This window comes from Melanostigma gelatinosum (genome assembly GCF_949748355.1).
Source record: "Melanostigma gelatinosum genome assembly, chromosome: 17".
NCBI classification, from domain to species: domain Eukaryota; kingdom Metazoa; phylum Chordata; class Actinopteri; order Perciformes; family Zoarcidae; genus Melanostigma; species Melanostigma gelatinosum.
Genome location: NC_136650.1, coordinates 14665625 through 14689187, shown reverse-complemented (window position 1 = coordinate 14689187; position 23563 = coordinate 14665625). Strand labels below are relative to the sequence as shown.

The following is a 23563-nucleotide window of genomic DNA, read 5'->3' as shown; positions in this document are numbered from 1 at the left end:
AATGTAGATCAGAGCAGCAATCACAACCTCCCTATCTACACTCCATACTCATTTCCAAGTCAAGTACGGACATGTTTTCTTCCCCCTTCCTCTCACCTCTTGTGCCATGTTGTCTCCACAGCGCTGGGTGGCTGGAGGCGCAGAGTCAATCTCAGATCCATCACTCAGGCCTGGACATAGCATGACAGATGGACATGGCCAGACGCTGAGCATGGGTCAATTTAAATGTCTTGAGCTCTCCCACAAAGACCACCAAGATAACAGAACCGGTGAGAGGCCCAACTCATTTCAAGGCTTCTTGAGGCCAAATGGATTACCTTTGGGAGAGCGTCACAGGTGTAATGGTGTTGTAAGGTGGTGGATTGGGAGCAGAACGTAGTCAATATTCTTGTTCAAGGTAATGATAGTGTTGCCACTGAGGGCTTTTAGAGTGGGAGCTGTAGCTGTAGGGAACAGAAAAATGTGTGTTTGTAATAACACAGAATCGTCATTACACTTTTTTTCCTTTTTCTTTCCAAGTTACCTTTTGTGGACGCATGTGGGACGGCTTATTGTGCTGGGAGGAGACACCGGCTGGGACGTCTGTAACACAAAACTGTCCCGATCAGCCAGACCTGGACCCAACTGGTAAGAAAGATAAGCCCTTCTCACACAAATACACAACAACAAGCTCCCTGACGTTTTTAAATCCAGTTCAGCCGGCAACATAGAAAACAATCCAATGTTCTGTGTGTGATGGAGATCAAAGGTCACGGGGCTGATTGTATGACAACTGGCCAGCATGGGGCTTCAGGAAGCTAGGAGGATTTTATTATGTATTTGATGTGCAACAGTCAGGTGAGAGATGGTTTTTAAGATTGTATCAACTCATAATGCAAGAATAGCAGGTAATGTCACGGTGACAGTACAATAATATAATATGGTTTTAAAATGTAATCAAACTACTGACTGGCATTAGCCGTTTTATACATGCTTCACAATCACAAACTCATTCGTCAGCTGTGTGGCTACCAGCTGACTTGTAACTCCCAATAAAATGTATTCTTTATTACTCTGCTGATCCACCATCCCAACAGCCTCCTTATATTTCTGGTACAGTTGAATTAACTAAGATGTAATGTCCACATGTTTATTAAGGAGGGTTTAGTTCTTCAAGCAGAAATCGTGTTGCTGCTCAGATTCGTTCTGCTCCCTCAAAGAGCACTAAAGCTAACCACAGTATATATATATATATATATATATATATATATATATATATATATATATATATATATATATATATATAACACTTTACTATTCATGGTCAGTTCCTTATTGCAAGTGTCTCTGACTAAAGTGCATAATGTAATTGCATTTTATGCATCATGTCCAAAGCAGATATGATTTATGTTGAGATGTAAGTGTATATTTCCTCATTTAAAGGAAGATTTGATGATCAATCATGACAAGAACCGGTGCTGTAGTGCTTTTGCCCGTCATTTAAAACCACATAGCCAGTACTGTGACATATTTTTGGGTGTCTTCTGTTCTGTTTTGTAGGTCATAGTCTGTTGATTGTTGTCCTTATTAAGAGGTGCATTATAAATACAGAGTCCTTTTATTTCCATCACTTTGGTCCTGACTCAAATATTTATGAAACTAGATTGTCAAATGCGGTACCGATATCCATTGTGCCCGGAGGATGAATCATAATAACTTGATCTACGCCCATCAGAAGGTTAACATCTTCACTTGAAGTATCTCAATACCTACTGGATGGATTGGCACCACATTTTGTACAGACAATCATGGTTCCTGAGGATGTTATGAATTCGATGATCTCCCAGGTGCACATTTTGGGTTTTGAGGTAAATGTCTCAAAAACTATTATGATTACCAGGATAAATTGTAATCACTTTGGCAATCCCTTGACTTTTCATTTAGTGCCATCATCAAGTCAAAATTTTAATTTGTTCATTATGTTTGTGTATGATGAAATAGCTGCAGAACTACTGACATTCCCATCAACCTCAGCTGTACTAAGTGCTTAATATTCTAAATTAAGATTGTTGAACATGGTAAACATTGCACCTGCAAACCTGAGCATGTTAGCATTGTCTTTGTGAGCATGCTAGCAAGCTAACCTTAGCATTTAGCTCAAAACACTGCTGCTAGAATGGCTGACTCTTAGTCTTCTTAACTAAAGGAGGAAGACTTGCACAACAACAGTGAGTGCAAAGGAAGGCTAGAACACGATATGTATGAACTAGACCAGGGGTCTCAAACTCATTTTCACTCCGGGCCACATCAGCATCATGGTCGCCCACAAAGGGCCGGTTGTAAATGTAACTACTCGAAACATATTGTTAAATAACTCTGCATTCACAGTTTAAAGTAGTCTTCAATGTACTCACAATACATTTCCATGTTAAATGTACAGTAACCAGCCAAAGAGGTGCTTCTAACTGTTTAAGTATCTCATAATTTTGACTTTCTATTTCATAATTTTGACTTTCAATCTTATCTTTTTGACTTCCAATCTCATAATTTTGATTGTCAATCTCATAATTGTGACTTTAAATCTCATAATTTTGACTTTCAATCTCATAATTTTGACTTTCAATCTCATAATTTTGACTTTCAATCTCATAATTTTGACTGTCTATCTCATAATTTTGACTTTCTATCTCATCTTTTTGACTTTCTATCTCATAACTTTGACTTTCTATCTCATAATTTCGACTATGGGGATATTTTTATTATTATTCGTCTAACTTAAAAAATAAAAAAAAAGTTTTTTTTAAATTTTTACTTTTGACATAAAATGACGTAGCGGGCCGGATTTGGCCCGCGGGCCGGGAGTTTGAGACCCCTGAACTAGATACAAGGTAAATCAGTGTGTTTTATCAACCAGTCTGAATCAAAACAGACATATCTATATTGAATTTGACTCGATCATGTGATTCTGGATCGCGGTGTACTACACTATGAGCAGTGTTTTCATTGTGAGGAATGCATGGCTCAATAATGTCTGGTCGAAGAAATCCAGACTCGAGTCATGTCTGATTTAGGAGATGCAGGGGAGTGGAGGGGGGGGAGGTTAGGAAGAGGACAGAGATAGACTGAAGGGTCGAGAAGTCGGAGTCAGAGAGATGGATGGGGAGAGAGAATATGCACGAGAAGAGAGAGATGGTGTTTTTGTAAGACAAGGCTCATAAAGGATATTCTCAAACTGCCTGTGACGTTAAGAGTCCCTTTATGGCTCCTCATTTGAAAGCCGATGCTGCTGATATGAGGCTTCAGGGGGAGGCGTACAGTTGGAAGTGGATGCCGAACAGTTGATGAGCTGACGAAGAAGACTAGGCCGCCAGGCAATACGGTTGCTGTTGTCAGGACCAATGTGATCGCATTCTTAGCCCAGTCACAGATCTGGTGTGAAGCCCAGCGTTTGAGAATTAGCCAGAAAATGTCTCCAAAGAGGGTGTTTTCTGTTTGACAGAATGTTTGATGATGCATGCCACGTTCAATTAATCACAGTTGCTCAGCAATGCTAAGATTCAGGTTCCAATTTGTGTGTTTGGATGATGCTGAAAAACGAAGACGGAGTAAAGAGCATGCACGAGCCTAAAACAGAAGCATGAATGTGGCAATGAGTAATTTGATTTCGAGCTTTCAGGATAACCTTTGACGAATTATTCTGTTGTCAAGCTGATGCGAAGTAATTGCATACTTTGTTATTCTTTCCAGAAAAAGTGACCAAATATTGTGCCGAATTGGGTAATTGGGTCCAGACTGGGTCCACTTGTCAACCAGCTTCTAAGAACAAACTAGAGGTATGTTGTGTCACTGGCTTTTTCCCTTTAAGTAATGGAAGAACCAGATGAAGCTTTAGTCTCAGCTGCCCTGTACACTACTACACTGCCAATTCTTAGCAGGAAGTCCCCCATTTTTTAAGGGATGCTGCTGGAGAGTTGGTTGTAAACATATCATAATCCTAGTTTATCTCACAGGGTCAGCCATATTGTAATTAAAGATGTGAAATCCATAGCCTGAAATAAAGATGTGCAATTATTACTAAGGGTGGCTTTTTTGCCCATAGCCCCACTGCTCATGGCTCGATCCTGACTTATGATCCTGTGTGTGTGTGTGTGTGTGTGTGTCACTAAAATGAAGGCAGCCACGCAGCTCTCAGGAGTCACTGAAGTAGAGTCCGCTGATGAGGCCACAGTCAGCCCCATGGTTAACCCAGAAGAACAGGAACTTGTGAGAAAGAAAATCCTCGACAGCCAGTACAAATGCTTCGAGAAAATGAATCGGGATGTACCGTATAACAAATCAGGTAGAGATATTAACTACCGGAGACTCATCATGGCTATACTTCTCCTTGCAAAATGTTTAACTCTCTGTTGCTATGTTGGTGTTGCAGGGGTGCACTGCAATCGTAACTGGGATGGCTGGCTGTGCTGGGAGGACACTCCAGCGGGAACCTACACCGCTCAAAACTGCCCCAATTATTTTGGTGACTTTGACCCGACAGGTGAGCAGCGAGACTCAAGAGCGTCGCTCTTTGAAAGGTCTGCTGATGCGTGAGGAATCCATCTTTGGTGACTGTTCTACCAGAATGATGAAATATGAATTGCTTTGAGAATGAATTATTCACCAAGGCCAACATAAGCTGAATGTATGGACACAGCTGTTTGAATGTGAAAACATTTGGAGAATATGCATTTATTACTGAATTGTTACTTTCAGAAAAAGCTGCTAAGTACTGTGGGGAGGACGGGCAGTGGTTTCGTCACCCGGATACCAACAGGACGTGGTCCAACTACACGCTCTGCAACGAAAACGCAAAGTTGAAGGTGATATATTTAAGATAAAGTAGCCTGCTATCATAGATCTACGGGTTTAAATAGTGAAGCGGCAGAGTGAGCAGGTGAAAGTGATGAGCTGATGAGGCGAGTGTGACCGGCAGGTGCACTGAATGACCTAATTAGGTGAGTGAAAGGTGGATAGAAGTGACAGAGCTGTCACAAAATTGTACCAATTAAGTCTAAATTGAAGGTGCAGCTACATACGGTGGCATAGTATTTGTGAAAAATTAGCTTTCCACCAAAGCTCCCAGCATCTAAACAAGTACTTTAATTTGCCCAAACAGTTTGACCCGCAGCTCTGGCAACAAGGGATTATTGTGGATCAGGAATTGAGTCACACTTTTGGTAAATTCTCATTTTGTCTATGCATTTTTTTTGTTTGTTGCAGAAACAAAAAATGCGTGAGAATGTATACACGTGCCACCAGAAAATAATTCGAGACCCACCTTTTAACAAATCAGGTACTGATACCGTCTACTTAAACTACCGTACTGTGTTAATCTGAGAGGGGGCATGATGGGGCGACCAAGAGGCCGGTCAACATTTGTCATCATGTTCTTTTGGCTTCGTTGCCGTCGCAGGGCAGCACTGCAGTCGTAACTGGGATGGCTTGCTGTGCTGGGACGACACTCCAGCGGGAACCTTCGCCTCCCAAAACTGCCCAGATTATCTTTTTGACGTTGACCCCACAGGTGAGAATTTTGCTTTGGTTTTAAAGGTGGTCTGATATCTTGTTAATCTCTTCTGACCTTATCGTCCTGTATTTGGAAGAGGCTTGACTATGAAGTTGCTGTGAGGATTGATTTGTGAATCTAATGGGAACACAGCTGCACAGATTTATAGACTGAATGTAGAGAATCTGTAACACACAGTATATTCATCACATATTTGTTCTTTTTAGAAAAGGCCACTAAGTACTGTGGAGAAGACGGGCGGTGGTTTCACCATCCAGAGAGCAACACGACTTGGACTAATTATACATTCTGTGCTGTCAACACTAAGGAGAGGTTGAAGGTAATGTATCCTGATGTACTGTATTAACTATGCATCCAGGATTTATTGTACAGATTATGATTCTCGGTAATTAAGCTATATACCGCTGTGGTTTTCGGCGAGTTGGTTATAAACATATCATAATCCTAGTTTATCTCACAGGGTCAGCCATACTGTAATTAAAGATGTGAAATCCATAGCCTGAAATAAAGATGTGCAATTATTACTAAGGGGGGCTTTTTTGCCCATAGCCCCACTGCTCATGGCTCGATCCTGACTTATGATCCTGTGTGTGTGTGTGTGTCACTAAAATGAAGGCAGCCACGCAGCTCTCAGGAGTCACTGAAGTAGAGTCCGCTGATGAGGCCACAGTCAGCCCCATGGTTAACCCAGAAGAACAGGAACTTGTGAGAAAGAAAATCCTCGACAGCCAGTACAAATGCTTCGAGAAAATGAATCGGGATGTACCGTATAACAAATCAGGTAGAGATATTAACTACCGGAGACTCATCATGGCTATACTTCTCCTTTCAAAATGTTTAACTCTCTGTTGCTATGTTGGTGTTGCAGGGGTGCACTGCAATCGTAACTGGGATGGCTGGCTGTGCTGGGAGGACACTCCAGCGGGAACCTACACCTCTCAAAACTGCCCCAATTATTTTGGTGACTTTGACCCGACAGGTGAGCAGCGAGACTCAAGAGCGTCGCTCTTTGAAAGGTCTGCTGATGCGTGAGGAATCCATCTTTGTTGACTGTTCTACCAGAACGATGAAATATGAATTGCTTTGAGAATGAATTATTCACCAAGGCCAACATAAGCTGAATGTATGGACACAGCTGTTTGAATGTGAAAACATTTGGAGAATAGGCATTGATTACTGAATTGTTACTTTCAGAAAAAGCTGTTAAGTACTGTGGGGAGGACGGGCAGTGGTTTCGTCACCCGGATACCAACAGGACGTGGTCCAACTACACGCTCTGCAACGAAAACACTCAGGCAAAGTTGAAGGTGATATATTTAAGATAAAGTAGCCTGCTATCATAGATCTACTGCATGATGGTCACAGTGTGATGGCTCAGCATTATTTTTTCCTTTTTCTGCATGGTCCTCTGTTATTTGGAGCATGGGCATATGGGAGAAAATGTGGAAACTGGAAATACTGTATGTAGTCTGACGAAGTTGACCATAAATATTGTAAGACACACCAACATTAACAGGCATTTTCTTTTCCAAAAACACAGTACTCTTGTATACTGAGCCGCCGCAGATCAGAGCTTGAAAGTAACTTGTAAGCCCTCTGTTCCTCAGGCTTAATAGTTGTCATAAAACACAGGCCTGACAGAGGAGTCTCCCTACAGATAGCCTCGTGTTGACACCATCACATATTAACAACCGTCTTATCACCAACAGCACCAGGCTGCTGCACCAAGCCACCAACAATGTTTCCTACATAACCAGACCAGGAAACCACAGAGCTCATTCCAGAATTTGACAAGAAGGGACATCAGAGACTCACTGATATGCATTTACTCACATGCCTTTTAATCAGCACTCCAATTAATTTGTTCACTTGTGTGACGACCCTCTCTGCCTGTTCGTTTGGCTGCCTTCCTTGCAGGTGTGGAGGTGGGTGTGGCAGAGGGTCGTCAGGCAGAGTGGAAGCACCTGAGGCCATTAGCAACACTGGCCCTGTGTGCCAGAGCACCCAGTGTAAAAACCCTCTGGATTCTCAGTTGGTCTCTGGCTCCTTCCTGAGACACCCACTTTGGTTTTGATTGTGGTTATGGTTTGTTTCGACACTATACAACACTGCATATACACTTTACACGCACCCACTCACTTACACTGCTGAAATGACTGACTTCACATGTCACTGTTAGTTTATGTTTGTCTTTTATATTACTTTAAACTTAATAAATAATTGATAAACTGCTTCGTTGAATGCGTCTCCCTGTTTTGTCATGGCCGTTCGGCCCCGTTTGTGACATTTGTGTACAGATTAGTTACACAATTTAATCAATATTGTCTTTTAGAGAAAGTGTTTCCTAGAGGTTGGTGTGGTCATCATGATTCTATATTAATATTGTGTTATGTCATCATTACTTTTACATCCATCATTATTATTTTTTAAATTTGCAGTATTTTAACCAACAGCTTTGCACCTTTCAGCTGTGATGCAAGAGGTCATGAATAGATAGATGGTCAGCCGCTCACAGAGACTTGATCTTTGCTGACTCAGCCTCGCAGCTTCAGGAAATGTCGAGAACAAACGGCGTCAGCAGTAGGATCCCAGAGAGAAATAAGCCAAACTGTCCGACTTGCTCTCAATTGAGACATGAAACCATTGGTGTAGTTTTATCCTTTGCAAGATTCTGCCTAATTTTACTTTCACCAAGAGCAGATTATCAGTTGTGCATTTGGGGCCTTCGTTGGGGAGTTAATATCGGCCCAAAATTTATATTTCAAAAATACAACATGTAATACCTAATGAACTTATTTTTCTTATCTTGTTTCTTTACAGTCAGCGTACATCCTGTTTTACATGGCAATTGTGGGTCACGCTTTATCCACAGCCTCCCTGCTCATCTCTCTGGCCATCTTCTTCTACTTCAGGTAATGGATTCATTAGTAATTTAGCTGCAATTGCAGTTACTGGTTTGATGACGCACATTGTAATGAAAGTAATACATATTCAGGACGGTTGTACCAAGATGAACGCTGATACAGAGTCATGATAGCTTTTCAGTCAATCGTGTAGTTGCTATTATCAATGGATCTGACAGGCCCACGGATGATGTTGGGCTTTCACTACAGTCTTCTCCAAACATTTCATGACTCATGATAGGCGTGATACTTTGGTCTTAATCTTATGTGCTGTCGGGGACATCCAGTCTGTCGTCGTCCCACCAGCAGAGTGAACACCAGAGCCACACAGCAGGTTCTTCAGTGTTGATCAGAGTGTTGATGTCACATTTTATAATGTAATCAAAAGAGCTGATTGTTTATTTACTCGTAGAGCTCTTCAGGGGCAAGTAACATGATCTAGAAGTCTTCAAAATGAATGCAAATAGCACACTTTGTTCAATTTACGGTAATAAGAAAAGTATTACCATCTGAGCTACTGTCACAAATTAGTGCAAACTATCAACATTTCTACTGCTTCACTGACTGTAATTTATATACAATTTAACTGTCGCTAATTTCATGCCAACTTGGTTTCCTCGTCCCGCACATTTATTTCATGGATATTTAGGATTCGAAACCGGAGAGCTGTGACGTCCATTGGCAGTTGGCGCTTTGCTTTTGTCACAAACCTGCGCCTGAGTGCATTGCTCATTAAAGTTGTTCATCCCGATGAACTGCTTAATCCCGACGGGAAAAAGTGCACAACTAAAGGAGATACTTCTGCTGAAATTAAACGAGAAAACAGTTCAACATAACAAAGCGGATAAAGGCAAGAAGGGTATAATATTCAGTGTATGTGAAATTTGGAAGTGAGAAAGCCTGAGAATGAGTTCGCAGACTGATTGGTGAAAATGTATAGTTTAGTAAGGAAGAAACTCAATCAGAATTATTTTCAACGATGCAGTAGGTTTTATAGTTCTACAGATATCTATGAAGAAACCTGAATATGGAGCCTAGGGAGGAAATTAGTTGTATGTTCTGTAACAATATTTGGAAAAGTATTTGTTGGCACTGTTGTCCACGAACGCTGCAGTTGTAAAATCTGACATGGAGAAGAGTGTTGACCTCCAACGCAGCTGTTATTCAAAACCGATCTTGCTGGAGAGTAGACCCTCAGTTTTATACACACTCGTAAATCGAACGGCCGTGTTTGGGGCAGGTGCATTGTTGCAAAACCTCACGAGAGTCAAACTCTTAACTTTTAACTCGGCTACACAGAAACTCAGCGGGACATTCACAATTCATTAAATTCAAAGTCACGACAATTAAGATCTCAATAAAGTAACACAGTTATAAGCTTAGAAAGTCTTTTATATATTGTTTTCTTTTGAACCATGACCTATTTATAGCTAAAACACTTGAAATATTGGAGGCTTTATAAGATCCAGATGCGAAGCTTACACTGGTATGCGATGGTGTACAGCTGCACTACTCTGTTATTTACATCTCCACATCAACACTGTCAGGATTCCAAGATAAAAAATACTCCAGCCTGCCGTGGAAAAACAGACTTGGTTGAACGGCGCTGAAGATGTTTGGACCTGCAGTCTGAAAACCGCTGCCATAAGGATTCAGCCTGTGTTTTGACATCCCATTTTAGATAAAACTCTGTGTCTATAAGCATTCAGCAGCTCCTGCAATTCCTTTTATGTCTGCAGCTAAAACAAGATTGTTCTCTGTCAGAGATATGCACGGCCTCTGAATGAGTCAGTGAAAATGCTGTCTCTGGGGTTTTTATGGCTCAACAAACATAAAATGAGCAATAAAATGATATTTAACTCCTTAACCTGTAGAGGACGTTCTGTGAGCTGCATTTGATTGCTACGCTGAAATTAGAAAACATTATGTATCCATTACCAACAATAAAGCTACTGGATGTGAATGAATTTTGATTCTAATAGATATTTTCACTTTGATTGTCAAGCATGTTATTGTGCTATAAGGTAAAGAGAAGCACCCTTGGGATCCATTGTGAGCATTTCGAGGCAGCTCAATGATCTCTTTTTACCAACGACTTCTGAGATGATCATCAATGATTTTGATATTTTAAAGATTGCATTCAATTATTAACCTGCCAGTAACTTTTTCTCCTGTTTATTTCATCAGTTTTAATAATTCAGTTGCAATTTTTCGAAGGTCTTTTTTTGAATATCGCATCATATCCTGGTGTGTAACAAAGTCAATCATGGCATCGCTCTTCACACAGGAGTCTGAGCTGCCAACGGATCACCCTCCACAAGAACCTGTTCTGCTCCTATGTGCTCAATTCAGCCCTCACCATCATCAACCTCGCAGCAGTGGTCAACAATCCTGAACTGGTTGTCAGAAACCCGGTGAGTACAGCCGCTGTCGAGTATCTACCGAAATATTCACCACCTTTTCACCACCTTAGTTTAGCATGTTAGCATAAAACATATAGTACAGTGGAGGCTGACTGGAATATCATTCGTTTCGCAGGTATTTGGTCATAAACCAAAGTATTGTACCTGATAATGGCACTAGAGGAGAAGTGATTGTAAGAGTATTACAAATCATCCTAAGGGGTACATGACTGTCCTGTGATGGATCAATATCCCTGGAGTCAGATGGAGTCTTTGCTAAACAATGGGTTCATCCCTGTGTTCCCAGGGCATGTGTCTCTTTATATAAACTAACATTGCAGGAGATTGGTAAGGGCTATCCACTGCGGAGATATCAATGTCTTAAGTCAAGAAAACAGTCTTATCTGCAAATTTGGGCACATGAGGTTTCAATGAGTATAACACCAGTGGGCCATAAACAGTGGGAGATTTCAACATTTGAACTTGGTGAAAACATTGCTTAGATCATAAAACCTTTTGAACCTTAAAGAGGACTTATCCTAAAAAACTCACTTTTTTACTGCTTGTGCTCATATATTTGGGTATCTGGAGTGCCTACCAAGCCATAAACTGCGAAATAAGAAAGAATTGAGTGTTTCAGACAGAGAGTGAATTCAGGTATATTCAGACAGACAGTTTGAGAACTACCGGTAATTCGTTTTTTGAACATTAAAGCATATAAACATATTCTAGTACAAAACACAAAAAAATAAAAATAGTATTGACCTGAAAATGAGCACGATATGTCCCGTTTAATATGCCATATTAAGAGGATATTGAGCTGTGGAACATTTTGGCCCTGCAAACTTAGAAACGCTCCCAAAAAAAGGCTTTTTACCAGAATACAGTGTGAGGTGGAGGATTAGTTCCACGGTCTTAAAATGAGATACAAATGCATTCACAAGTTATGCTGAACCGTAAAAATGCTAATGTTAAAATGCAAGGAAGAATTTCAATGAACTTTTAAAAATGAATTTGCTTATGCAAGGCCAGCCGAGTTGCTCTCTAGTTTAAATATGTTATAGTTTGTACAACAGGCTTAAGTACATCCTAATTAGGATTTAATCTCACTGTGGCATATGTTGGCAGTGTTACTCCGTCAACAGACAGTTTTTCCTCTCTTCAACATTCTCCTGTCAAGAGTTTTGGAGCCACACTGAATGCATTATGTGAATTCTTTGAAACCCCGAGGTCCGCTTTGGTAGAGATGATGAATCTGTCTCGTAGGAATGCCTCACTATCAGACATGAACATAAATTCACGTGTTACTTTTCAAGAACCACTTCTTTTTGGAAATAAAAATAAAGACAATCTGTTGACTCAGTGCTTGCTGCTTGTTAAAAGTTATTGGAGAGTGTTTCCAAAAAAGTATCACATCTTTCCTTTGATGTAGAACTCAATAAAAAAAAAAAGCACATTCAGGCTCCAGAAGTTCAGGTGTCAGAATATTGCCATTTATCAACTTTAAAAATCAAAAACCGTCGTCCTCCCAAAATGTTAATGTGCAAAAACCAAATAAACTAAGAGAACTTTCGATGATCAAAGTGCCGTACAGAAACAACTGATACGATTTTAGCCGTTGGCTTGCAGAAAGTAAAATCCCATTACACCCCAGTCAGCTTTCAGCTGGAGCATCTTCAGGCGCGACAAATACTAGAAACATCCAGGAGACAGCGGAGGCTTCAGCTGGGTTTGGGTTTCTTCTGCGTCCTGCTGCTGCTTCTTTTTCATGCATTCACCAAATCTGTCTGGCTCATCCTGACTGCCGTCTTTACTCCCATCCCATCTCTAAACGTGTCCAAGTAGCAGCCGGCCATGACAGCCATCGTCATCGATGTCAAGATATTTGTGCAATGGCTCGCTTTCAAACCTTTCCTCCTCGCCATTTATCGAAAAGGTTTGTGTCGAATCTATTACTTTCCGACGTAGAACTGTCAACTTGTGCTATCTTGCTGCAGCATGTCAAAACACAATTGGTCACCGTGGCCCCGCTTCTCAAGAGGATGCAGAGAAAGAAATCATAAGCACCATTGGTTGGGATTCACGCGTGTCTGCCAAAGTGCAACTTATGAGCCTGTGTTCTGCGCTGGTGATTTAGGAAAGGTGGATCGTGGTGGAGATTTACTTTCACCGACTTTACAAGCTCTTTTAATTCTCTGTGGTGTGGTGAGACAGAGTCTGGTTTAAGCCTGCCAGAAATGTTGGGGGAGTGAATCCCCAAAGCTTATGTCAAACCAGGGAGGAGGCAGAAAACACGAGAAACATCGACATGATGTATAGCAGCTTGATTTGTAAACCAGAACAATGTCGGTAACTTTAGACAAACCTCGGTCAGCTGCAATGAAAAACAGTTGTGAAGTAGAAAAGTGCTTTTGGTAGACTGTCTGCAACGACCACCGCTGTAATGTGTGATTGAATGAATACAAACCACAATTGCCCCCTGTCTGGACAACAACCATATACATAAATACATACATACATACAAACATAAATACCTAAATACAAGTTTCTTACTTTGGTGTGCAATTCAAAAGAGGAAAAATGATGAAAAAGTGGGAATCACTTCAACCACGAAAGGTCCATGAGCACACAATCATAAATGAGCACCAACAATATTAGGGTGATGGGTCCAGCAGTATGCAAAATTAGCAGTGGATAGACAGACAGAAGCACACGCATGCACACAAGCAAAGACACAATCTCCTCAGGCTACGTCTGGCGGAGATAATTAGTAAAATAGTGGTTGACCTAACTCTGCGTGCAGATACGAGTCCAATGGCTGCTTCAGTGCAGATTCCTCAAGTGGAAAGGGAAACGTAGGGAATCGAGGGAGAAACATATGGCTAAAAGTTTAGAAGTGAATCATTGTGTGTTTTGGGCTAAGAAGACCCCTGAGAGCAACAGTTTATAGCAATACCAGCATCTTTGAATTATACTACTGTGGCCGCACACATGCTCTTTATACACAGGACTACAAATCAGAAATCCTGATGTGAATATATATATATATTTTAAATATATTGGTACAAATAAAAACAAATGGTACAAATACAGAATGACTGAGTATAGATTAATACAAGGGGGCTAATATTGATCCTTGTGGGACAACTTTGTCAACTGATTTGAAATCATCTGCATCAATCAGCTGTAAGCAGAATCAGCAAAACATGAAAAGAAACTTATTTAACAAAATGTTGCGAACCATGGCATCAAACGGGACTGTTTTAAAAATACTCGCCAGTATGATAATGTGCTTTTTGAATAATTACCACAGACTGAAGAGAAACATTGGTGGAGCAATTTTCTTATACATTACAGATAACTGTCGAGATGAATGTTTGATTTGGTTTTACTACTTTCAGGTTATTTCTAAGAGAAAAGTTGGGACTTTTTGAATCGACATCAGTACAGACAAGTTCATTGGAGCCAGTGTGTAGCAGTCATTAGCAGACTGACGGCTTACGCCGCATACACAAACGTCTTTGCAATTATAACATTCGTAGACTGTGGAAGGATAAGACTGACATCATAACATCCAAGTCATGTCTGTCAAAACATTATAATCAGGATTTACTCAAAAGAACAGAACACATAATGGGATATGTTGTCATGTTGTCACAGTTTGCTGCAGGCATAATTGGAAAATTGAATAGTAGGGTACGAACTTGCAGAGCATGGCGTTTCCTCACTTCCTTGTGCAAAGTGAAATCATCACTTCCATCTCAAATCATCTCCAGAGTGGGTGAATGAAGAAACATCCTCTGTCTGCAGAGGGTCATACTGGCTAACGAGTATGTGCCATGAGTGCAGAATCATCCTGTGTGTTGCAATACCCATACTACCACACTATTTAGTTCGCTCGAAAAAGATTACGTACGTCCCAATAATACAAAGAACGTCGAACGCAGTATGCCAAAAATACAAGTGTGTCCGACTGCATTCGGCCTCATCATCTTACTTTTCTGGTTATTCTGACCCACAATCCTCTGCGCAGCAGATATATGAGCAAGAGTGTCGAAGTTCAAGGTGCAATGTTCTGATGAAGTACTATGTACCACTTGAATGCACACTGCATGCAACAGTACGTACTTTGTAAGGGCAGCTGCAGTAGTTAAAATGTACTTCTTTTTTTTAACGCAGTTTCATATCGACAAAACAAATAACAGACATCCCTGTTTTGGCTCTCTCTGCAGGTTGGCTGTAGGGTGTTGCACTTCTTCCACATGTACATGCTGGGCTGCAATTATTTCTGGATGCTGTGTGAAGGCATCTACCTGCACACGCTCATCGTGGTGGCCGTGTTTGCAGAGGAGCAGCATCTGCACTGGTACTACCTCCTGGGCTGGGGTGAGTCCGTCTGCATTTGATTTTTTTCGATTTGTTTATTGTATTATGTTGTGTGTCTTTAAAAATAAAGTTGATGCCTTCACTGGACTCAGTCACAGCTTAAAGACTGAAAACAATTCAACAAAACAGAACACATCCTAAAAGCCAGAGTTTAACCCGGACATGCTGGCAGCTGAATTGGCCCTCTCTGTCACTTAGTGCTGTCCTGTTTTTCACCTTGTTCAAAGCAGGAATAATGGGTGCAGTCTGTCAAACAAGTAGCGATGGAGCTAAATGGATGTTCAATAAAATTGGGAGGAAAACCTTGAGGCCTGTGTTTGCAGTGTGTATGTGTGTGTGTGTTTGGAGGCAATTTAGGTCCATCAGTTGCCGATATGCTGCAGTGCCTCAATGGTGTCTGACAATGGACCACATGGATTGATGTGTTTGTATCCAGATGAAAAGCAAAAAACTGGTCTGAGCCCAAACTGTGGAGTTTTATAGACATAATGTCAAATTTAACTGGACAGAAAGTGTACCATGTGGTGTTGTTTTTTTAGGTTGGAGCTGTACAATTGCAAAAAGAAAGGCGATCCGCTGTGGATCAGCCTTTCCCAGAATTCATACAGTATTTGTGAAGGAATAATGCATCTGATGAGGAAGTCTAAGACCAGAAAAACGACTGACCAAGCTAACCACACTTTTTACTGTTGCGTAAATGAATTTCCCTAAATTCACTCAAGACCTCACATGGCCACCATCTTTCCCCCATCCAAGGCTTTCCTCTAGTGCCTGCGTCCATCCACGCCGTGGCAAGGAAAAAGTATTTTGATGACAAGTGAGTAATGTTCCAGAAACCTCTGCACATAAACAGTCGATGTTTACATACGTGCTCGTCTGTGTGTGGCAGAGAGCGAGAGCGTGCAGATCCCTACACGTGCATGTTTTTGTATGCGTGCGTGCATGTGTATTTTGGGCCGCAGACGGCACTGACTGATACGTTTTTCCTTCTGTAGCTGTTGGATGAGTGTGGAAACCCATCTGCTCTACGCCGTCCATGGTCCCATAATGGCAGCGCTTCTTGTAAGTCTGCTTATCCACTGGTCCAGAGAAATCCTTTGATTTCAGACTGAAAAAGAATATTGTATTGTCCGTTATTTTGGTAGTACCGGTAGTTTTAATTCTTAAAAGATAAAATATTAGAAAGAATGACCATATGTTTGTCGTTATTTTTTCTTATATATATGTTGTTGTTTTTTTACTTTCTGCAGGTGAACCTCTTCTTCTTACTAAACATTATTAGAGTGTTGGTGACCAAGTTGAGAGACACACACCGGGCAGAGTCCAACATGTACATGAAGGCAGTGAGAGCCACCTTGATCCTGGTGCCCCTGCTGGGAATTCAGTTTGTCATTATTCCCTGGAAGCCAGAGAACCGCCTAGCTGGCGAGGTCTACGAGTACATCATGCACATACTCATGCACTACCAGGTAGGTACTGAGCTGACAGCAAGGCGCTGCATTCATCAGAGTACCAGGTAGAAGCTGAGTTCAAACGAGAAATGAGAGAAGAAGAAAAAATGCCGCTTCACTGCCTTTGTGGGTTGAGGTGTTTTGCACGTTAGACACTTGAAGGTTTCCACCATGAAAGCCTTTTTTTATGCCTCGTTGTTGCGATTGATTGATTTGAGTCACTGCTGAATTACATCTTAAAGAACCAGTTAGATGCTCCATTTACTTTTTTTAACTACCAGTTAGGCACCTAATTAAACAACAGGAAGGCAGTCCATGAAATTCCCAGGTAGGCAATCAGCTCATTCACTTAATTACCACTTAGGGATGTCATTACTCCACCAGATACTCTCTCTACTTTAATTTTCCTTTAAAAAAGCGCTACGATTTTGAAGTTGCTGACTTAACTTACTGCTATTAAATTCCATTGCTTTTGAAAACAAAATGTTGATTTTGTCTACTTGTTTTGCTTTTAAGGGATTACTGGTGGCAACAATATTCTGCTTTTTCAACGGAGAGGTAAGCACTGTATTTATGTGTATTAGCAGTTTGGCTAACCTACAGTGGGGGGCTGCAACACAATGTTGTGTAAAGTTAAAGGAAGAGTTCGACATTTAGGTACTTGTGCGCTTTTTTGCTTTTTTTTTGTCAAAGAGTTAGATGAGAGGATCTAAACCACTCTTTCATCTGTAAGCTTCAGCCAGGTGACAGTTAGCTTAGCATAAGACGAGAAGCAGGAGCAAACAGCTAGCCTGGCTCTGTCCAAAAGTCAAAAGCAGCAGCACTTCTAAAGCTCAACAATGAACACGTTGTATCTTGTTTCTTTAAATCGTGAGCTCGAGCTGGTAGGAGTACTTTGTTAACTGTGGTAAGAGTCAGGCTTGCCGTTTACCCCTGTTTCCTCCAGTCTTCATGCTAAACTAAGCTAACCATCTCCTGGCTCCCGCTTTATATTTAGCAGACAGACATGAGTGGTACCAATCGTCTCATGTGAGTCTCAGCAATGAAGCGAATAAATGTATACGGCTCAAAATGTTAAACTATTCCTTTTAAGAATATTGTATTCTAGAAAAGTTCAATTCTTGGTGCCATGTATGACAAAATAGCGCCGGCGCTCTGATTGAGGAATTGCCCTTTTATGAAGGTCAACACATGTTACTCTGGAATCTGTTCAGCCATGGAGCAATAAAACTGCTCATTGCTCATGTCAATACGTTTGAGACATCAGACTCCATCAGGCAAAGCATTTTTACATGTTGTTTTTTCCAGGTCAGATCTCTGGCATCTTACATCTGTGCCTGATGGCGTATCAAGAAGTGACCCAAGCACTGACTCAAAGTTGGGTTTTGACATCGAGTACTCAAGTAAAACAATAACAGTAATAAAACAGTAACTTCACAAAGATGCTACAGCTGCCATAAATCCGATTGTAACAGGTTATATTGTCCTACTCGTCTCCTCTGATCTAGTGCTGCGGCAGTAGAAGCTGAAGGGTCATGTCAGGTGAAGAGGAAGACAGTTTATAAATGACTGTGTGGTTTCCAAGCCCAGCTGGAAATTGACTCTCCTTTCAAGTCCTCCTGTCAGCCTTTTTAAGTCTGTCAGCAGCTGTCTGACTGCGAGCATCCTTAACTTGGGTCAAACACAAACGAATGAGTTCGATTTCCATTAAAGCCCAGACCTGAGTTTAATGTTGTTGTGAAGACCTTGCAGCTCCATCGACTAATTGTGTGACAGATGCTTTCAAACCCAACAGTCCCGGCAAAGTAAAGAACCAACAATACGTGCTGTAAGGGGACATTTGGCATTTTTAGCAGGTCCCCATGGTGGTGTGGGTTCCTACCGACAAACTTTTACTGTGTTTAAAAGCAATATGCGTTAAAATAACAAGTGAAACACTCCGTCAGCCAAAGACACAATGAGGTTGTTTAGATGGGCAGAGATGCCTGACCTGACTGCCTGGAACAGAGGAACGAGCAGTGGAGTTCAGCCTGGAAAATAGGTCAGCTGTTAGAACTTACATGAGCGGAGAATGCCTCCGCTTATTCATAAACAACTCAAAACAATGTAGGGATTATAAACAACGTGTAAAGCATGTGTTTAAAGGACGAGTCCACTTTCAGAGTGAACTATCACAAGGGAATGAGAGTGTTTGCTTGTTTCACCCGCATAATGACCAATTTAGCTCCCTTGATCAGAACACGGGTTTCTGGGGCGGGTTTCAATTATGTTCTTTGATATAAAGGCCAAACTGCACAGACCTGCCTTGTTTCCCCAAATGGGCCCATTGTGATGTCGGATCAGTGAGACAAACAGCTTGCATGCTGTTTTTGTGACATCAAGCAAAACGTTCTACATGCGAGCTGTAAGCCCATACTGCTCTTTTGTCTCATTGCAACAATTACTGTCATAATTCCCATCATTCGATCATTAATATACCTGCAGTAGCTACAGTAGTATTTGGCTGTTACAGAATAAAATAATGATTGGAGCTGTGGTTTCTCTTCTTAGGATTTCAAGCTCACACACAGTAAACACCATTGATTAGTTCAACAGAGTCAACAACATTCTTGGTAATCAATCATTGATCAAGGAAGAATGTCAAACATTCACTGGTCCCAGCTTCTCAAATGTGCTCCATTTCACTTCCCTGACAAAACAAATAACACATTATTCCGAAAGCCCCACATCCATCTCACAACAATACTAGCTTCTGGGCTGGATTGGACACCAACACACACACACACACACACACATACACACACATTACCCAAACCCATCATGTCCAGGAATCAACTACGCTACAATAGGTTTTCTGTATGTCAGTTCATGATAATTCATCAAATGTGTCTTTATGGAAGCATACTATCAACTGAAGTATTAAAGATTTTAACATTTTTGACGCAGGGCCCCTCTTTAAAAACAGGAAAAGAGTATTTGGTAACAATGCAGAAATCACCTTATGGCAATTACAATTTCAGTTTTGAAGTGTGCTTAAGTGGTGCATTGTACCAAAGGAAGTCGGTTGGATTAATATTTTCACAAGATGGTGTTTACATGGGCTCAGCCTTACGCACATTTCATAACCGCGATTTTGATTTGCATGTAAATCCGTCTGGTGGAATCATTTTGTGGTCAAAGCAGATCAGGAAAGCAAAACAAGGCAGTTTGGAGAAATGTGTGTGATGTGTACACAAATCATAGCTCAAGGTGACAGCACTGAGATGTGGTCTCATGGAGTATGCAAAGACAAAAGGTTTATGTGAGAGACGATGGATGATGACTTTCATCATCTCTTTTGTGTGCTTGTGTGTCGCTCAGGTGCAAGCAGCTCTAAAGAGACAGTGGATGCAGTACAAAACCCAGTGGGGTCAGAGACGAAAGGACCACTGCTCAATGCGCTCCACGTCCTACACGGCCACCTCCATCACCGAGGTACCCGCCTTCATGTACCACCATGACTATAACAGCGAACACTTGAACGGCCGCCACACTGAGGACTCTGAACTGGAGGCCCTGAAGTCAGGAGAGAAGTACGCTTGAGCCCCTGAGCCACAACGGAGGATAAAGAGTGTGGCGGCGGGAACAGCTGACGAAGAGCAACTGAGCGACGGAGATGTACAGTAAGAAAGGAAAATCCGGTTTGCCCGCCGTATCTCAGTGACTAAATCTCAGAGACAGACACAGGGCTCGCTCACCCCAGGACGATGATACAGGTCCTGATATAAAGAGCTCGTTGGCATGGAGACGGATTAGCTTCAAGGCTGACATTTCATTTTACTTTACTCCGCTGTTGTGTCCGTTTTTCCGAGAACTTTGATGTCGAGAACTTGTGGCGTGAGACAAGAGCTGCTTCTGACACGTGTCACTACCTAAAGCTGCTAAAACTATTGTGAGCACGCTCACAGTGCGACGGAGGCTTGTGCTGGTGTGGAGACAGAAATAACTGTGACGAAGGCGGCGGTGAGGATGGTATTTGTTCTGATTTACATGCGTTTAGAGGTGAATAGTGTTTTCGACAGTGTCATGATGATCATTTTTAAGGCAAAGTAGAAGAAACAATCCTTCCTAACCTCACCTCTACCAAAGGGTACTGTATGTTGGTCACAGCTGAGCACAGATGAGGTACCCTGAAGCTAAAGACACACACATAATCAACTAATTTCACAAACCTGATCGTATGTGCAAGGAAAGAGGTCAAAATTTAAAAAAACTTGCTTGAAGCTCTGGAATTGTGTACATAATGTATGTTTCATTTGAAAAAAAAGTGTTTCAATGTTTTTAAAGGATTTTATTTTTGTTTATATTAATATTTTAGTGTAACTTGCCAATTACTAAGTATGTGCTCAGTGTGTGTCCTGTGATGCTGCACTACCAACTGCTTTGTTGCTTTTTTGCAGTTGCTGTATTTGTGCCGATTATCACAGGGTTCAGAAGCAAAAAGAAGCTAAATGCACATAAAAAAAAATATATGAATAAAAAACTTTTATTTTCAGGTTGAACAGCCACAAGAGTTGTTTCACTGCATATGACTTAAGTATGCTAACGGTTGTGCTAATGGTTCTGACAAACGGGCAGTTCCTCTGCAGTGTGGAAGCTGCACAGATTTTACTCGCGATCATCCTTTGTCATGCTCACGAGGCCTTTAATCTATCCCCCCCTTTCTTTTCTTTTTGTTATTCTGTCGTCTGTGCATATTCATTGATGAATATGGTAGCATTGTTATAAATAAGCATCCAGAGCAAAGATGAAAGGCTAGCTGAAGATCACATTCATACTGTAAACACAGAGTCAACACATTCATATCTTCAAGGCATGTTCACATCTTGCTCACAATTTTGCACGGACAGCAAACGTGAATAATCTACTCTTTGTCCTAAATACGTTCATGTGACTCTATTGTCATTTTATCGTTGCTTTGTCATAACTGTGCCATAGGATTCTGGAGGATGAAAGTTAAGAGTCGCTGGCCGTAGAGCATCTAAGTGTGAATACAAACAAAAGTCCACAACGAGTTGTATCAGTATAGCCACCATTTTTAAAACTGAATTCAGTGACTTGCATGTATCTATAAAAGTTCCTTAGAAGCCCAAGGAGCTTCTAAACTGCACATTTAATAGCAGTCTAATAGCCAGGTAAAAACATGTATTATCCTTAAGCGTACAGCCAATAAAGCCTCTCGCTGATTAGTTTGTTGCCACTCACTTTGTTCGTACTAAAAGACACGGAGAAGGTGCATCTCTGAGGGTACAGCGAGGGATATTCTATTTTTCTGTTATTTTGTTAAATACAGTTTACTTGTTTTTTAAAAGCAAAGTCATTTTCTACAAGAGCAGTGCATTATAGTTTCTTGCAAAAGTTACAAAAACAAGAGTAGGGAGCATGTTTGTCGGGGGGAATACTTTTTCATGAATACACATTTGGTTCACTCGTGAGTATTTACAGCAGCGGGACGATGTATAAGACAGAACCCTGGGTCAACTAGTGACGAGGAAATCACAAGAATGCTTGAGTTGCAAAAATAGGTTGAGATGTTTTTATTTACAAAACAAATAGTGAAGAATAAGAAATTGGACGTTCACGGCAAAAACAGAAGGACCGAAATGATATGCAGTTCACAATCGACGTTTGAGAGTGGACAGATAATACAATACGTCATTGTTGGTTTAGTCGCGTCGTGGGATTTGCTGACAAAAACAAAGATACAGATACAAATATTACCAGACTTTTTGGAATCATTTCAAATCTAATCTGAGATGACATGTTTTGTTCTGATCACAGACTACATTCTCTGTCTGCGTGGGTGCTACTGTGTTATTATCTGTCGAATGTCTGCTCATAATGTACGTGATTATTTCTATTCATCATTGTCAACTGGAAAAAACAGGATTTGTGTGGGACATTGGAGGGTTATTGTGAAGAACAGTTTGAAATGTGTTTTTTTCCCCCATGGAGCTAAAGAGTCAAGCTTATACAATTTGCACATTTAGTCAGAATGAGGCTCTGAAGTTGATCTTTACAGTATTTCAGTAACTTCACATTGTAATAATTGGCTTATTAGTCACCATTCATATATAATCAACTGTAATTAAAGATTGTGCTTTCCGCTTTGACAATATATCTAGATAAATAGCCGCATACAAAAACAAACCACCAGTGGAGGTTAGCACTCATTGCGAGCCAATAACATTGAATTGGACTAATTAGATTCGATCGAATCAAATCACATCCAGTTATAAAAGTCAAGAACGCAGCTCTTTACAAGCTGTAAACAGGAAATACTTTCGCCTCCTAAGCTGAAAACAGTCTATTTTTGTGTCGCTATTGAACAATCCCCCTAACCTCCTCCTGAATGAAACAGTCAGGGATTATAATATTATAATTATATGATCATATAATATTGCAATATTATATTTCAAATACTTTTTTTTTTTTTGCGAGCCAGGTATGAAGAAAGAAACGGAGAGAGACAATCAATGTGAGAGAGTGACATCATCGTACTATGATGGAAGAGTTTGTTTTCCCTTTCCCTAATGTTAAAGTATCTAATCATTATTTTGTTTGAATTTCATCTTCATCACGGTGATTTGTCACACTGTAAGATATACTGTACTATTAATCTTTTGGGGTTTAGGGAAGACTGATTCTGTATATTTTGTATGTTCAGGCCATGTAAATACGAGCAGACACTGTGTTTACGATCGATTTTTGCACTGTGAAATACTCTGACAGCTATTTTTGTGATGTTCCTGTCATTTATTTTGGCTTGTGTTGATCTCCTTCTCCCTCTCAGCTCGGGCCTGCATCATCTCAAAGCTGATAAAAAAAAAATTGCAT

At 40.9% G+C, this 23563-nt stretch overlaps 1 protein-coding gene across 1 annotated transcript; it reads left to right on the top strand.

Annotated features, from left to right (window-relative positions):
• Positions 1–529: 529 nt before the first annotated feature.
• calcr (calcitonin receptor) lies at positions 530–20269 on the top strand (the record flags this gene model as incomplete). The annotated part of the gene is made up of 19 exons (XM_079287782.1): positions 530–627; positions 3727–3812; positions 4153–4318; positions 4406–4516; positions 4732–4838; positions 5239–5311; positions 5432–5542; positions 5752–5864; positions 6161–6326; positions 6414–6524; positions 6740–6852; positions 8366–8457; positions 10736–10862; positions 15083–15236; positions 15993–16053; positions 16232–16298; positions 16487–16705; positions 17204–17245; positions 20048–20269. Exons 1-19 carry the CDS (start codon positions 537–539, stop codon positions 20267–20269), a joined length of 2232 nt encoding a protein of 743 aa, XP_079143908.1. The 5' UTR covers positions 530–536.
• Between the last annotated feature and the right edge of the window lie 3294 nt (positions 20270–23563).